Source organism: Phycodurus eques, chromosome 2 (genome assembly GCF_024500275.1).
Source record: "Phycodurus eques isolate BA_2022a chromosome 2, UOR_Pequ_1.1, whole genome shotgun sequence".
Taxonomy (NCBI): domain Eukaryota; kingdom Metazoa; phylum Chordata; class Actinopteri; order Syngnathiformes; family Syngnathidae; genus Phycodurus; species Phycodurus eques.
In genome coordinates, this window is record NC_084526.1 from 13,193,471 (window position 1) to 13,211,393 (window position 17,923).

General features: G+C 44.1%; 1 protein-coding gene across 1 annotated transcript in view; it reads right to left on the reverse strand.

Annotated features, from left to right (window-relative positions):
* Window positions 1-17,923, reverse strand: part of nfatc3a (nuclear factor of activated T cells 3a) — an 85,473-nt gene that overhangs the window by 28,968 nt on the left and 38,582 nt on the right. Inside the window, exons 4-5 of the mRNA XM_061667819.1 lie at window positions 764-963; window positions 194-366 (exon numbers count right to left, since the gene is read on the reverse strand). Of these exons, the coding sequence (XP_061523803.1) occupies window positions 194-366; window positions 764-963 (373 nt within the window). The remainder of the gene's footprint in view (window positions 1-193; window positions 367-763; window positions 964-17,923) is intronic.

A 17,923-nucleotide genomic window follows, 5' to 3' on the forward strand; every position in this document is an offset into this window, starting at 1 on the left:
TTAAAAAATAAATCAATCCCTCCTGTGGTGGTGGATGGTACTGATAAAATATGTTGGGAAACTTTACAACCTTGCAGATTTTCTCATCATACCAAACTGAACAAAAGAGTGCTGCTTGGTGAAAACAAGGCTTTTGATGAATTGAGAGAAACATGCTTGATAGTGTGTGTGTGTTTGCGTGTGTGAGACTCACAGCATTCTACAGGAATGGAGGCAGCCTGCAGCGACAGAACCTTCCCGTTCGGCTGAGGGATGTGAACTCTGAACACCACCCGTACGCGGGTGTTCTTCCTTCCTATGTCCGTCTCCCCCTTTCGCAGTTCAATGTCTGAGTTTCGTAGCTTGAGGATGCCCGCACAGTCAATACTGTAGAAAGAGGAAGGAAAAGTTGTTGGCAGTAAATCGTGAAATCCAGAGAAATCCGAATACAAGCACAGCAGGGATTTGAAAGAATCATATTAAATGTAAGATGTAAAATAAATGGGAAAGTCCAGACCACATCCTTTCCAGTTAAATCCCATGTAAATAAATTAAGCAGGGCCTTACACAAATATAATCAGTGTATTGATGCAGAATCATAAATAGTCACATGAAGTTTATTTCTCTACTCCTTTGCTGTTCACCACTTTCTGTTGTTTTAAATTAAAAATACATAAAACTTCACATTGGAAGAAGCCACAAACCCCATAAACAAAATTGGACCTACCTCACAGTGGGAAGCTCGTGAATGAAAAAATGCAATCTGGAAATGCTCGTGATGTACCTGGCAGACATGTTGTTTTCAGGCAAGAGAGGAATTTCGAGAACTTTGGTGCTGGTGATCACAATCTCCTGGCTGGCAGTGGCTACGGTTTTCCCAGTGATGCGGTGCACTTGGTAAAAGGCGTGTGGCCTCAAGTAACGGTCATCAGCTGTTCCAATGAACATCTGCAGGTTGACAGGCTTCTCGCTGTAGCCAACCAACTGAAACATGACAGGAATACTGAGTCAAACAGATGTGAGTCCAGTCGTAAAGTGTGAACAAAGAAACATTCAGCTGTCTGACTTTTGTTTGGGAGGGATTTGAAATGTCGGCTCAAGGTTGATATAGTTTTGGCCAAGGCACTGGATATTCATCTGGCATTTTGGCCTTATAACTGATGATTAATTTAATAAGACTCAATATATTTTCCTATTCCATACCTGGCGCAGGAGACGGTAGTCCCCCAGATCCAGAAATTCCCTAGATGTTTGTCTGGGACTACTTTCGTAAAGCAAGAATTAAAAAAAAAAACATTATTAAATGAGTGCCCTGCGATTGGCTGGCAACCAGTTCAGGGTGTACTCCGCCTCCTGCCCGATGATAGCTGGGATAGCCTCCAGCACGCCTGCGACCCTAGTGAGGAAAAGCGTCTCAGAAAATGGATGGATGGATTATTAAATGAAAGAAAACCAGTGCAATCAGTGTTTCTTTCGAACATGACTACAGAATTCCCACCGTCAATTAGACCTCCACCAATGGTCAACAAACCTATACATGTCCACCTGCCTTTTTTGATGGAAAAGAATCATGTGGGTCGACTAAGTAGTCGTTCACATAACACAACCAGACCTTTAATGTGAACGGAATACATCTACGAAGTGACACGCATGTGTACAAAACACGTTACGTGGCGCAGTGTGTTTATGGAAGTAAATATGGCCCCTTGTGTAGGTCTCAGTCCTGCTTCGTTTGTGACAATTTCAAGGATTTTGTGCAACTGGAGCCAGCATTTTCTAATATTTATTAGTTCTGAAGCCTCTTGTGCGCATAATTGTTTCATCAGTATCTTCAGTTTTATTAATGAAATCGGACATGTGGCCAGATATTGACTAATTTTTCCTCTATTAGCCACTGACAGCTTTGCTCAGGGTTCCCATCTTGAAGTCATGTGAACTGAGGATGCATTTTGATTGGCCACCTGAATTTCTGCCTAAGCACGTAGCTCAAGTAGTTCACCGAAGCAAGTTTTTGACCTCGCGAGGTGAAAAATATCACACGTTAGATATTCGTCTCAAGGCCTCGTGAGGGAGAAAATTCACCAAAAATCTGGCGAACACTTTTTGATCAGTAGACAGCTCCAGTGCGCGACAGACTTTAGCCGCATAGTTTGTCTAAAACGGTTTTGTTGAACTCCAAATTGTACAACTTTAAGGCGTTCAACTCCATTCCACTACAGGTTAAAGTTTCAGGCAAAAAACAAAAAAAAGTTAGAAAAAGAAATATAAAAGGGCATTTCTGTCTTTCAAGGCCCGAGTTATACTCCACTACACCCCTAATGCTAATATTGGACCCATCCATCCATCCATTTTCTACCGCTTATCCGGGTCGGGTCGCGGGGGCAGTGGCTTTAGCAGGGACGCCCAGACTTCCCTCTCCCCAGCCACTTCATCCAGCTCTTCCGGGGGGAGCCCGAGGCCAGCCGAAGGACGTAGTTTCTCCAGCGTGTCCTGGGTCGTCCCCGGGGTCTCCTCCCGGCGGGACGTGCCCTGAACACCTCACCAGGGAGGCATCCGAATCAGATGCCCCAGCCACCTCATCTGGCTCCTCTCGATGTGGAGGAGCAGCGGCTCTACTCTGAGATCCTCCTGGATGACCGAGCTTCTCACCCTATCTCTAAGGGAGAACCCGGACACCCTGTGGAGGAAACTCATTTCGGCCGCTTGTATCCAGGATCTTGTTCTTTCGGTCACGACCCACAGCTCGTGACCATAGGTGAGGGTAGGTACGTAGATTGACCGGTAAATCGAGAGCTTCGCCTTTCGTTTTAGCTCCTTCTTTACCACCACGGACCGATACAAAGTCCGCATCGCTGCAGACGCCGCACCGATCCGCCTGTCGATCTCCTGTTCCATTCCTCAAGTATTTTGGGGTCTTGTTCACGAGTAAAGAGACCCAAGGCTAAATATTTTTAAATAATATTACGTTGTTCAGAAGTGGAATTTTAGTGTCAAGGCTGTAACTTTCAGGGTACCAGCGCGGGGACAATCCATTGTAACCCATCCATTTTCTGAGCCGCTTCTCCTCACTAGGGTCGCGGGCGTGCTGGAGCCTATCCCAGCTATCATCAGGCAGGAGGCGGGGTACACCCTGAACTGGTTGCCAGCCAATCGCAGGGCACATACAAACAAACAACCATTCGCACTCACATTCACGGGCAATTTAGAGTCTCCAATTCATGCATGTTTTTGGGATGTGGGAGGAAAGCGGAGTGCCCGGAGAAAACCCACGCAGGCACGGGGAGAATATGCAAACTCCACACAGTCGGGGCGAGGGATTGAACCCCGGTCCTCAGAACTGTGAGGCTGACGCTCTAACCAGTCGGCCACCGTGCCGCTCCATTGTAACCCAAAAAATAAAATGATGCACTTTTCTCTGAAGGAGAGTATATACAAAGCCCATTCACAGTTCAAGTGAGTATGACAAGGAGAGAAAATTGCCAGTAATAATGCTGTCATCCTTTTCAAATCCAGTGTCTAACGCCTGCCAACCATGTTGGCCTCGCACACCCGGCAAGCAGCTGCTTTCTCCATTTGTCCTGAGAGTTGGAACCCTGGTTTCTACTCAAGACAGGTGAGCTTTTTGATGGCGGAAAGTGTTGCGTGTCTGGTAGAGTTGAGAGCAAGATGGAAATGACAGCAGGACGTTTTTCTGAAACCCAGAAGCCGCACAATCCCACTACTGTTGTGATGTTGTGCTTGGCAGACCCGGTGACGGCGGGATGGCACCCCCGCTCACATTTGCACGCCATGTACTGCCCACATAGTCCACCCCCCACCTTAGATGGAGGGCAGCCTTTACAGGCTCGCTGAGGAGAACAAGGTCTTTCAGTGCTGTTTGCACCCTGAGAACTGCCAAGCCTGAACCGAACTGCAGCTGGTTACTGACCCCATCTTCTTCTAAGCTTTGCGTCACACGCCACCGCGTCAACGCTCTGTCCAATATTGTGGTTACTGAAAGGACAGAAAGTGGGATATGTCGTATGCTGTTCCAAAACCAACCTGAGTGAAAAGGCATTTGTGTAGTCACAATCATGCCTTGAACTACACTGACCTACTTAGTCAAAAGGCAATTCACTACTTATCACAACCAAAATATTAGACTTAGAATTTAAAGGTAAGGTCAGAAAATAAATCATAGTAGTTATGCCCGTTATGCCCCTTTTCCACTGCATGTTAACTACTCAGCTTGGCACAGCTATACTGGCTACATTATAGTGCTTTTCTATTGGCAAAAGCAGGTACCAGCGGATACCATACAGGTGGCGTAACCCACTGGTTGAGCCAGAAATTACAAAAAAAAAAAAACAACAACAAAAAAAACACTGATGCTAACATTAGCTTACCCTGTTGCTGTGGCTGAACTTTGGGCGCTGCAGTGCTATGCTCCAAAGTCTACATTTTACTGCAGCATTCCCTTTTCTTGCTGCCTTCAGTCTCTTCTGGGATACAATTTGTGTACTTTTGCCGAAAAAGAGGTGAGCAGAACTGAGCCAAGCAGTGGAAATAATTATTCTTATCCTCCCTAAAGCCCCTAGGAGGCATATTTGCATGGAATCTTCCATGTTGCTATAATACGTTGTGCATGTGTCATAGTCCATATATTTCTTTAACTGCCGTTTCTCAGCATTCACATGCTATTTATGAGGGAATCTCTCAAATTATCATTGCTTATAAAATACATTAACAAACACAACCAGAAAATATAATGCAAATCAGACGGACGTTATCTTTACCCCAAAGCTATGACATTTTAAGAGTTCCAACGGATTTGTCTTAAGTTCAGATAGTACTGCTCAAGAGGAAATACAAGTCGAAAGAAACCTCTGCTGATCTTTTATTCGGCACCGGTTAAATCCATTGATTAACTAAAAGTGTTTCAATCTGAGCAGCAAATTTCCATGCCCTCGGCTCAGTTGTGAAGCAAAGACCCGAGAGATGTTTATACATATTCCGTGTATTTCACCACATCTTTTCATTATCCGCCGCAGTGGAAACATTACGGGATGAAAGTGACTGACAAGTTTTTGGTTTGTGCTGAGTTAAGGATAGATTTTACACTCAATTCTAGTATTACAGAAAACAGTAAAAAAAAAAAAAAAAAAGTCACCAGAGATGGTAAGTAAAGAGTGAAGAGAATCCCATTCCTTGTTGTAAAATACAGTATCTGGCCCTTGAAATGTATTTGGAAGGAAGTTACACTGAGGAGCAGCATGTGGCCTCCATAATAACCAGTAATGGGCTTATCTTTGGCAACCATATTAGATCTTAAGAGCCACATGAAAGCATAAATCATGCTAGTAACAAGCTAACAGGTCATTATGCTCCCAGGTCTGAATGGCCCATGAGTGTAAATGACACCATTTTTATACTCAGAAAAAAACACACTGTTGCTTTGTTTTGTTCATGATCACGTCACGTGAGCCCAGGCGGTCAGCGCTCATGCAAACCGTTCATCTGCAGCAGCAGCACATGTGTTGCAGACTATGAGTTAAGAGCTGCATGTGGAAAGACAGGAAAAATGTCCATCATCATGATGATCATGTTTGCCACAGGCCGGAAGTAAACATGAAAACAAAAACAAAAAAATCTGCAGTTGTTCATTCCACTCATTTGCCATTATATCTGCAAGCCATCATATAGAGGCCTTCTTGAAATAGCCTCTGTGTCATTATTCTTACACCTAATAAAGCACAATTTTAAGGGTTTTGCCATACTCATGTTCTTCCTGGGACGAGACCACCCGAAAATTGGCTTTAAAATTTCTTTTTAAAAAAACACCCTGAAGCTGGCTTCACATCAAAACAATGACATTTTTAGGTCATTTGATAACTATGAATAGACCCACAACAAAGCCTAAAAAATCAATTTCTGAAAAGACAACAACTGTTGTGTGGGTTGAAGCAGTCATTTCAGAGTCTTTTTGGCCATTTTTATGAGCCCTTCAAAGACGAACACTTTCTTGATGTTTGGTCTGATTGCTACTAAATTTTAACTACAACCCCAATTCCAATGAAGTTGGGACGTTGTGTTAATCATAAATAAAAACAGAATACAATGATTTGCAAATCATGTTCAACCTATTGGGACGTTGTGTTAATCATAGATAAAAACAGAATACAATGATTTGCAAATCATGTTCAACCTATCTTTAATTGAATACACTACAAAGACAAGATATTTAATGTTCAAACTGATACACTTTATTGTTTTTAGCAAATAATCATTAAGTTGGAATTTTATGGCTGCAACACGTTCCCAAAAAACTGGGACAGGTGGCAAAAAAGACTGAGAAAGTTGAGGAATGCGCATCAAACACCTGTTTGGAGCATCCCACCGCCTAATTGGGAACAGGTGGGTGCCATAATTGGGTATAGAAGGAGCTGCCCTGAATAGCTCAGTCATTCACAAGCAAAGATAGGGCGAGGTTCACCTCTTTGTGAACAAGTGCGTGAGAAAATAGTCGAACAGTTTAAGGACAATGTTCCTCAACTTACAATTGCAAGGAATTTAGGGATTTCATCATCAAAAGGTTCAGAGAATTTGGAGAAATCACTGCATGTAAGCGGCAAGGCCGCAAACCAACATTGGATGCCCCTGACTTTCGATCCCTCAGGCGGCACTGCATCAAAAACCGACATCAATGTGGAAAGGATATCACCACATGGGCTCAGGAACACTTCAGAAAACCAATGTCAGTAAATACAGTTCGGCGCTACATCCATAAGTGCAACTTGAAACTCTACTGTGCAAAGCAAAAGCCATTTATCAACAACACCCAGAAACGGGCTTCTCTGGGCCCGAGCTCATCGAAGATGGACTGATGCAAAGTGAAAAAGTGTTCTGTGGTCCGACGAGTCCACATTTTAAATTATTTTTGGAAATTGTGGACGTCGTCTCCTCCGGCCCAAAGAGGAAAAGAACCATCTGGACTGTTATGGACGCAATGTTCAAAAGCCAGCATCTGTGATGGTATGGGGCTGTGTTAGTGCCAATGGCATGGGTAACTTGCACATCTGTGAAGGCACCATTAATGCTGAAAGGTGCATACAGGTTTTGGAGAAACATATGCTGCCATCCAAGCAACGTCTTTTTCATGGACGCCCCTGCTTATTTCAGCAAGACAATGCCAAACCACATTCTGCACGTGTTACAACAGCGTGGCTTCGTAGTAAAAGAGTGCGGGTACTAGACTGGCCTGCCTGCAGTCCAGACCTGTCCCCCATTGAAAATGTGTGGCGCATTGTGAAGCGTAAAATATGACAACAGAGAACCCGGACTGTTGAACAGCTGAAGCTGTACATCAAGCAAGAAAGGGAAAGAATTCCACCTACAAAGCTTCAACAATTAGTGTCCTCAGTTCCCAAACGTTTATTGAATGTTGTTAAAAGAAAAGGTGATGTAACACCGTGGTAGACATGACCCTGTCCCAGCTTTTTTGGAACGTGTTGCAGCCATAAAATTCTAAGTTAATGATTATTTGCTAAATACAATAAAGTTTATGAGTTTGAACATGAAATATATTTTCTTTGTCGTGTCTTCAATTAAATACAGGTCGAACATGATTTGCGAATCATTGTATTCTGTTTTTATTTATGTTTAACACAATGTCCCTACTTCATTGGAATTGGGGTTGTACATAAAGTAGACACTCCAGTGATGCTAAATTGGAAATAATTTTACTTTTTTTTATCTGTGCATGTCATTAAACTTTGACGACTCACAATAAAACACAAAATTCTCCACTTTCATTTGGCCCTCCTGAAGCTCCAAGTTCTGTGAAACTCATACAAACGCATCATGTCCTCCTGCCACCATTACAACTGTATGGCCGCAGGGGTGCTACGGCCCATTCATCAGTCCTTGGAGTTTTAATGTTTCTCTTATGTCTTTATGATTTGGTATGCTGTGTTGACAAATACACACTTAGTAGATCAGGGGTTATTTTCAAGCAAGCAGGAAACCATGATAAGAGGGCCATAAAATGGCTCCTTTTATGTCGCAGTGACGCTTAACAATCGCCACACAGACGGACTATTTTAGTCGCTCACCCAAATGTGCAACAGTTTCTAAAAAGCTGATTATTTACAATTTATCCTCTCTTTGATTCAATAATTATAATTAGTTCTGAAAAATGCAAGGGCACTACAAAATACCAGTCGCCAGGAGTGAAAAGACTGTCTCTGTTAACATAAAATAAACACGTGAGCCATAAAGGAGGGGCACAATTTGAAGAATAACATTTACTTTAACAAAAAGAGCTCAAGCGTGGTTGTGTCACTCATAAGAGTAAAGCGACATGAAATATGGCAGCCGAATAGGGAAAAAGTGGGTCAGTTCAGGCAAGAAGGTAGCACTAGCTTTCAAAAGAAAACTAAAAGTATGAAGAAGTCACACAACAACATCATCATAAATGATGGCAGTTCAAAGTCAGATTTTTGTACAACTTAAATTTTCCCGAAAACATGCAGATTTGCAGTACATCACGCGAAACTACAGTGTACCTCACAAAAAGTGGGTAAACTGCGTGAGCTTTGTTTTTGACTGTTGTTTTTTGGAGTCACATTCAAGTTGAACCATATCAGTCATTTTTTGTCACTCTTTATGGTTTCTACATTTTACTACTGTATAGTTTGAAAGTCTTTTTTTAATTATTTCGTCTTGCGGGGTTCTAATGTGCCCCTTTTATGTACTGCCACATAATACATTTGGAACTATTCGACGAGCGGGTCGTTGGCGACAAATTTCAAGAATGGAAACAGTGTAGAACTGGATTGGCTCTCAAAATATAAACAGTGCCAAGAAACTTGCTTGAGACAGTTAAACCATGGTGAGACACATGCTGATGTGTATGTATCAAATTGGGACAGCCTGTAAATGCCATCAAATGTGGTAGAGACACACTGCAACGTCTTTTATGACATGGACTATTTTAGTACAAACATTTGCCTTCAGCCTTCAGATATTTATGCGCCAAATGGAAAATCTACCCTAATTTGGACTTGGCCCGTGTTAATTTTAGACCTTGTGCAAGTCATCTGCCAGTAGCGTTCCAGCTTGAACACAATGTGTTTATGAAACAACAAAAGACGAATGGCAGTCCAAGCACTCTTCAGGGGGGAGAGGCAACACCTAGGACGGGTAAAAAGAGAGTCCTGGTTGCAGATGCGTCTCGACAACAAAAAACACAACACATGCACGCTTGACTTTTCACATTCCAGAGTCACCCCCTAAATCTGTGCTGGAGTGTGAAATATCCCAGGAGGGTGGTCTGTGCACTTTTAACTCATCTTCTGTGGCTGTCCACAGCAAACTGTATGGATCTTGCTGGCGGGTCAGCAAGAAACTGGATCTTAATAAAGATCACTTCAATATTAAACGCCATTAACCAAACAGTAACCACTGCTGCTGCCTCTGACTGGACTGGATTTGGGCTGAGGATGAACTCTCTCCCCTAAAATAAAACAGCTGGATACAGTTACATATCCAGCTCCCACTATATAAAGTCCCCATTTATTTTTGGCCTTCATCTGTTCCACGGGTCCAGTAATAAGGGCAACAAGCTCAGGGGCAAAAACATCTTCCAGCACTGCATGTAAACATGAAATTGTACACGCAGCAAAGATGTGTTCAAGGAAATACCTGGCAAAAACACAAGTTGGGTTTCCATTTACGTGTACGTGTTATTCGAAGTTAAACGCTTTTGAAGGTCATACAATTTGGAATTTGAATTGAACCAGGGCGGCACGGCGAACCAGCATCATGTATGACTTCCCTTGAGTGTACTTCCAGAAAGCTCAGTTCAGTAAGTGTCAATGGATTAACTGTCACTGTGCGTAGTTTTATTACATTCTTTGGGCTTTCTGGTCAACACTTATTCTAAACAGGATAGACTCAAGTAAAGAACAGTAAGAGAAGAACATGAAATCAGACTCCAGAATCAAATACTGTACATCACAATTTGTTATCGAAGATAAGATGGTGTTTTGTTGTTTTTACGTTTTCAAAATGGTTAAATTAAAAAGAAAAAACATTTTTTTTAGGTGGTGTTTGCTGCCATGGCTGTCATGTGTGTGTGTGTGTGTGTGTGCGTGTGTTCCAGGTTTTGTCTTCCTCTCTCTCGTTTCTCACACACCTGCTCCTGTGAGCATCTTCACCACCTGTGCCTCGTTCATACCTAATTACCGATTGTATTTAACCTCGTGTCTCATTCCCACTCGTTGCCAGTTCGTTGTACCTTGTCGTCACGTTCCAGCATTCCTTGTCACAGACTCACAGTAAGACTTTGACCCTGTTCCGATTAAAGACCTTGCCTCTTTGCCTCATGTTCTTGGATACTGTTGCCCTTCTTGGATTGCCTGCCCGTGTACCGACCTGTGCCCGTCTATTAAACCTCTCTTTTTGGAAACTGTCCATTTGTTTTGGAGTCTTGCATTTTTGGGTCCTAGCCTCTGTTCCGTTCATGACAGAACGAACTGGCCATAACATGGACCCAGCAGACTTAGACCCGGTGCGCAAAGCCCTTCAAGCGCAGGGTCAACGCTTCTCGAAGCAGGATGAGCAGCTTGCTGCCCTCCACCTTCATCTAGAGGGACTGTCAAGGCATCAGGACAATATGATGAGACAGGTGGCCTCACAGTTTGAACTTCTTATGAAAATTATCCAAGAAAAGGAACCAGTTGGCACCACACCCAATACCGCCACGGTATTTCCATGTGAAACAGTCAACATGCAGCCACCTGCCACCTCCGCTGCTGTCTGCCCACAGCTCTCTCGACCGGAGAGGTTCTCGGGAAATTCTGGGAACATTAAGCCGTTCATCACGCAGTGCGAACTCCACTTTGAGCTCCAGGGAGCTGCCTTCCCCACCGAGCGGGCAAAGATCGCTTTCGTCATTTCCCACCTGACTGGTCGTGTGGAGGCGTGGGCTACTGCTGAATGGAGCCGCAATTCCGCCACGTGTCATTCATGGGCTTTTTTCGTAAAGACTATGGAGCAAATTTTTCAATTTTCCACTCCTGAGCGTGAGGCAGCTCGCTCCCTTGTCACCTTACGACAAGGCATGCGCAGGGTGTCAGATTACGCGATTGAGTTTCGCATTCTAGCAGCTGAGAGTCATTGGAATAATCGGGCGCTACTCGATGCCTTTTTTCAAGGACTATCCCCCGCCGTCAAGGATCATTTAGTGCCGCTAGACCTGCCGACCGACTTGGACACTCTCATCGCTCTCGCCGTAAAAATCGACAAGAGGCTTTTGGATCGCGAGCTGGATGGAGATCGGCGGAAGGCTGCGTCACCGCGCACTTTGAGGACAAGCCTCGGTGACCAGCCAAACCAAGGCAGATCCCCTGGTTCCGGTCTCAGCCCACTGGCTAACGTCCTCACGGAGGAACCCATGCAACTGGGCAGGTTCCGTCTCTCCCCTGAGGAACGTCAACGCCGGCTGAGGGAAGGGCGGTGCTTCTACTGCGGTCAGTTGGGTCATTCCGTGAGCAACTGTCACGTCAAAGTTGCCGGTGCCGGTAGCAAGGGCACGGGAGAGGTGAGTCTGAATTTGATGAAGGAAGACCCTACACGGGTTCTTCCTAAAGTGACACTATGCTTTCCTGATCAAGAAATTCATACACCTGTATTAATTGACTCTGGTTCTGACGCAAACTTACTCAACTCCATCCTCGTTAAACGTATGCACCTTAGAACCTTTGAAATAAAACGCCACCGCAACACCTATGCTGCAGACGGCAGTTTTATGGGCAAAATCACTCACCGCACTCAAACACTCACATTGACATTTCCCGATTCTCACTCGGAACGCATTAGTTTTCATGTTTTTGACGCCATGAATCAGGACCTTATCTTAGGGAACCCATGGTTGAGATTACATAACCCCCACATTGACTGGTCCTCTGGGCAGGTTATGTCATGGGGCAGCAATTGCGCCCGGAACTGTTTCAAGCCGCCATGTGATGTTCAGGGTCATGTTTCTAAGGACAATCCACAGACCCCATCTGGGGATCCTGATTTATCTCAAGTGCCCACCTGTTACCAGGATATTAAAGACGTTTTTTCCAAGTCCAAGGCCAAATCCCTTCCACCCCACAGACCTTATGACTGTGCTATTGACTTGCTGCCTGGAACCACACCACCACGAGGCAGGTTGTTCTCTCTTTCAGGGCCGGAACACAAGGCCATGAAGGAGTACGTGGAGGAATCACTGGCAGCCGGGATCATTCGCCCATCTTCATCCCCTGCGGGAGCAGGATTTTTCTTTGTGGACAAGAAAGACAAGACCCTGCGACCCTGTATCGATTACCGGGGTCTCAACGATATCACTGTAAAAAAACAGGTACCCTCTTCCTCTCATCTCCACCGCCTTTGAGTTCCTGGAGGGAGCCAAGGTTTTCACCAAACTGGACTTAAGAAATGCATATCATCTAGTCAGAATAAGGGAGGGGGATGAATGGAAAACAGCATTTAACACACCAACAGGACATTATGAATATTTGGTAATGCCTTTTGGGCTTACTAACGCTCCGGCTGTTTTCCAGAACTTTGTCAATGATGTCCTGCGTGACATGCTGAATGTTTATGTTTTTGTTTATTTGGATGACATTTTGATTTTCTCCCCGGATGAGGAGACTCACATTATTCATGTCCGCTCTGTTTTGCAGCAGTTACTGCAGAACCAACTATACGTTAAGGCTGAGAAATGTGAGTTCCACAAGGCGTCAGTTTCATTTCTGGGTTTTGTCCTGGCTCAAGGTGAAGTCAAAATGGACCCTTGCAAAGTCGATGCAGTAATTAATTGGCCTAATCCCACGTCACGCAAAGATGTACAAAGGTTCTTAGGGTTCGCAAACTTCTACAGAAAATTCATCAGGAATTTCAGTTCTATAGCCTCTCCTTTGCATGATCTTACCTCGCCACACAAACCTTTTGCATGGAACCCGCTTTGTCAGGCAGCGTTTCAAAAACTTAAGTCGAGCTTTACCTCCGCTCCCATCCTTACTTTGCCAGATCTCCAACAGCAGTTTGTGGTAGAAGTCGATGCGTCTGATGCCGGAATAGGAGCAGTGCTCTCCCAGAAATCTCTCAAGGATGATAAATTACATCCTTGTGCTTTTCTCTCCAAAAAACTGACCCCAGCTGAGAAAAATTATGACATTGGTGACCGTGAACTGCTGGCAGTCAAGGTGGCCTTGATGGAGTGGGGGCACAGACTCCGTTTTTAGTATGGACAGATCACAAGAACCTTGAGTATATTAAGACTGCTAAATGATTAAATGCGAGGCAGGCTAGATGGGCTCTGTTCTTTACTAGATTTAATTTCACGCTATCCTACCGACCCGGTTCTAAAAATGGTAAGCCAGATGCTTTGTCACGCATTTTCTCCGAAGAGAATTCTTTGTCCGACCCAAAGACTATTTTGCCCAAGTCATGTTTTATTTCCGCTTTTGTTTGGGACATTGAAACGGCGGTTAAAGGGGCTCTGAAAGACACTCCTAGCCCTGACGATTGCCCTGAAAACAGGCTTTATGTGGTTCCGACCTTAAGGGGAAGAGTCATCCACTGGGCTCACACGAACCGCACTGTATGTCACCCAGGCATTGCCAAGACTCAATCAGTGGTCGAACAGCGCTTTTGGTGGCCTAATATTAGGAGGGATGTTATTGATTATGTCAATGCTTGCCAGGTATGTGCTGCCAACAAGCCCTCTCATCAACGTCCTTCTGGGGAGTTGCGACCCCTGCCAATACCACAACGTCCTTGGTCAGACATTTCCGTAGACTTTGTGACAGGATTACCGGCCTCTAAAGGAAATACCACCATTCTTACAGTTGTTGACAGGTTCTCTAAGATGGCACACTTCATTGCACTTCCAAAACTCCCCTCAGCTAAAGACACTGCCGAGCTGATGATTAATCAGGTTTTTAAGTTCCATGGTTTCCCCAAGAATGTGGTGTCTGATAGGGGTCCCCAATTCCTTTCGCAATTTTGGAAGGAGTTTTGGAATCTCATAGGTGCTACCGTCAGTCTGTCATCTGGGTTTCATCCTGAAACCAACGGCCAAACCGAGAGGCTGAACCAGGACCTGGAGACGGGGCTCCGATGTCTCGCTTCACAGGATCCGTGATCCTGGTCTCAAAAATTGGTTTGGGTCGAATTCTCCCACAATTCCCTCCCCTCTGCATCCACTGGTCTATCGCCTTTTCACGTTGTGCATGGTTACCAACCATCTCTGTTTCCTGCCATAGCCCCTGAGTCCACAGTTCCAGCGGCATTAACCTTGGTGAGACGCTGCAGGAGGACCTGGGAGCGAGCCCGACAGATGCTGCTGCGCCAGGGACGGTCCTACAAAGCCGCTGCTGATCGTCGGAGGACACCGGCCCCGAACTACAAAGTGGGTCAGCGAATTTGGCTCTCGACCAAACATATTCCACTCCGGGTGGAGTCCAAGAAGATCGCTCCCAGATTCGTTGGGCCCTTCCCCATCACAAAGATCATCAACCCTGTCACCGTGAAGCTGAGGCTCCCAAGGTCGATGCGGGTCCACCCTGCTTTTCATGTCAGCCTACTCAAACCAGCCCGGGAGTCCCCCCCGCATTTTTGGGTCCTAGCCTCTGTTCCGTTCATGACAATGGCAAACGCACCCAAATTGAACTATGTTCATTTCAGTGCGGTACTATTATTCAGCAGTAAAAGAAAAGGGGGGCATAGCGTTAAGTGCTTTAGCATCGCCCTTAAAGCGACTGGTACACATTGGAAGGAGTACATTAAGAGCTTGCCTATTTGCCCTATGCAAGTAAAGTAAGGCAGGTAAGATTTACTTTTGAAGTTCTTGATAAAATGGCGCTGTTTTGGTCTTGTTTCTATACAGTCATGGTAACATAAAGGCTGCTTAACTTATAGCACTTAACTTTTCCAGGTCTCCCAAGCATAAAACATTCATAGATCCATCCATCCATCTTCTATCCTGTCAACATTAATCTATGTTTTAATCGTTTCTTGTGTCCAAATTAAAAATACTGTTTCAAACAGGTGGGTGTTTTGCTAGTAATTTCTTGTTTAGACGTCGTCAACACTCTGCTATACCAATTTTGCTACGTGACTCACAAATCTCTGTCACCGTCCACCTCGGGTCGGGCCGTAACTCGACACTTTCTTACAGCCAGCGCCTGACTCTACTAAGTTGTTTCCCTGTGTTGCTGCACCGTTGCCATAGTGAGACTTTTTGTGTATGCAATCGAGTATGTGTGTGCGCGTATGTATGTGTGTGAGCAAGGGGCTTCATACGCACATAAGCTGCCGCTCTTCAATTTATGCTAGAGAAGGGAATGGGGGTGGGATGGAGCACATTGACTTTAGTGGTAATGCTGGTCCTTCAGGGGTTAATAGTTGGGCTTAAGTATGTTTGTGTATGCATGTGACAGATGTGGAAACAAGCACAATGGCAGCGAAGGTCATTTTTATGAGGTTGTAGGATGACAGACCTCAGCAAGTCTCGTGAGACTTCATCTAAATAGTTTTTCCAACAAGTGCCATGTTGAACATACGACCAGAAAAAGCCCACCATGCTACGCTGTCTACTAACAGACAGACGTACAAGGCTTTATTAATTCCTGATAAGCTCCATTTTCTTTGCGTGAATAGTTTCATTTTATTCATTCATTCATTTTCCGTACCGCTTATCCTCACGATGGTCACGGGCGTGCTGGTGCCGATCCCATTTGAATTTAGCATTATTTAGTTTTATTATGGAATAGATGTTAGCAGATGTGCCTCATAGTTCTGAGGTTTGGAGTTCGAATCTCAGCCCTGGGCTTCCTATGTGGAATTTGTGTTTGCATGGAATTTCCCCACATTCCATACAACTCTAAATTGTTCATAGGTGTGAGTGTGGATGGTTGTTTGTCTATATGTGCCCAGTGATTGGCTGAAAACCAGTTCAGTGTGTACCCTGCCTCTTTCCCAAAGTATAGGGCAAGGGTATAGGCTTCAACTCACCCATGACCCCAATTAGGAGTAGTGCTATAAAAAAAAAAAGATCAATAGTTGCATTACACTGTGGTTAACATCTCTTTAAACTTGCATGATAATTGGGAATTTTAAAATGCTATTTAAAAAATTGCCAGTAGAGTGACTAAAGGTTTTATGACGCCAACTGTCTGCATCTGGAATGGATTAATTGACTTCATATGGAAGAAATTGCTTTAAAAGTCTCTCTTCTATCTATTTGACAGTTATTGTTTTTTTGTCATGCATGTACGCTGTGTTGATCTCAGAGGTTCGCTGTTTGCCCAGCACGCTAGGGAGGGCAGAGGGAGCCAGTTGACTGTTTGTTTAAACAAGGTCAATACATGTGCATGCACATGCACACGCACAAGCATTTACTGTATACTGCATCAGAGCTGTATATGGCCCTGGAGGACGGGTCTGCGCTCATCCCTTCCCGTTTCCCATTCTATCCTCCCCCGACCTCTCTATGAAACTCATACTCTTTGTGACTTGCCTCCTCGCAGTGAACAAAGACTGATTACGGCGAATGGCTTCCACTGTGTTTATATCAAATAAAGCCCGGTGGCAAAGCAACAGCAGCTTCAAGTGAAAAGCTCTGAATTGTTGTCCACACGCCAATTATGGCAGCCAGTCTATTTAGGGAGGCGGCGCATAGAAATAAATGAACAAAAACAAAAAGGGAGTGAGCGAAGCTGAGCAATCAAAATAGTAAATCCAAATCACCCACACGCTGTTCATATTCATGGTCAAACCACACATTAAGATGTGAAAATTCTGGCACTTTGATTTTATTGCCAACTACTCCTTAAGTCGCACAATTTGGAGTTCAACCAAAATCCTGGATAGAATCATCCTCAATGGTTATGCAAAGACTAGAAGACTGAATCTTCATGTGTGATGTCAGCAGGTGAGCATTTAAAAGATAAACTCCACAAGTGTTTTGCTTTTTCATATCTAATGATGACGACCATGTGAACTGGGAAAGAAACTTATTGCGATGGAGCAGTCAAAAGGTGGTAGACACATATCTGTCCTGGCTGCTCAGTACAATACGACAAAGTCCACTGTCAGGCAACATCAGTAAAATGGAGAATGGAATGTATACTGCTACGTCAGCTGTGTTTAGTTTTATTGTGAAGTGTCATCACAGTTAATGTACTGGATGTACCTTTTTTAAATGTTCATAATCAGACTTTCAATTAGTTTTACATTTGTATGACTCATAAGAAGTGTTGTCAGAAAGCCTCCCTTTTCATGCTTTCATCACACATCATTAAAGGGTTAGTCATTTTATTGTAGGTTAGCTTTATTTAACCTTATTAGCTATTATTATTATCTTAAAATTTGGAATACAAACCGGTAGTCAATCATTGTCCTAGAACTGATTATGTTCGACCTTCGAGGGTTTACTGTATTCTAGATTTTTTTTTTTCCATCCATGTGTTGTGACTTTATACACTTTGCGTAGTACAGTTAAATGTGTAATAATCTGATTAACTTTCATGTTCTTTCGCCTGTCTTGTCTGCTCGCCTCCATCCATGGCCCAGCAGGTAATACCAAAGTGCTCCTTGTATTTGTGTGGGCGCAGCAGCACTCAATTAAGCTGGTTAAATACGCACAAGGATACCTCAGCCAGCCAGAGAGGCTTTGGACTTAAATGTCTCCTAGCAACAGGTGCACCGATTGTCATCTGTAGCTAACCCCTGAGGAATGGCTAACACAGCCACAGTCAGTCGGGCACAGACGTGGCTATTCTGCAATGTATCATTAGGTATATGAAAAAAGATCTGGCGGTCTACAGTAATGGATTATTTTTGTATGACAGAATTAAAATCAATTGCTTTTTTTATTTCTTACATTTTGCGTGTTATTTGCAATAGCCTTCTA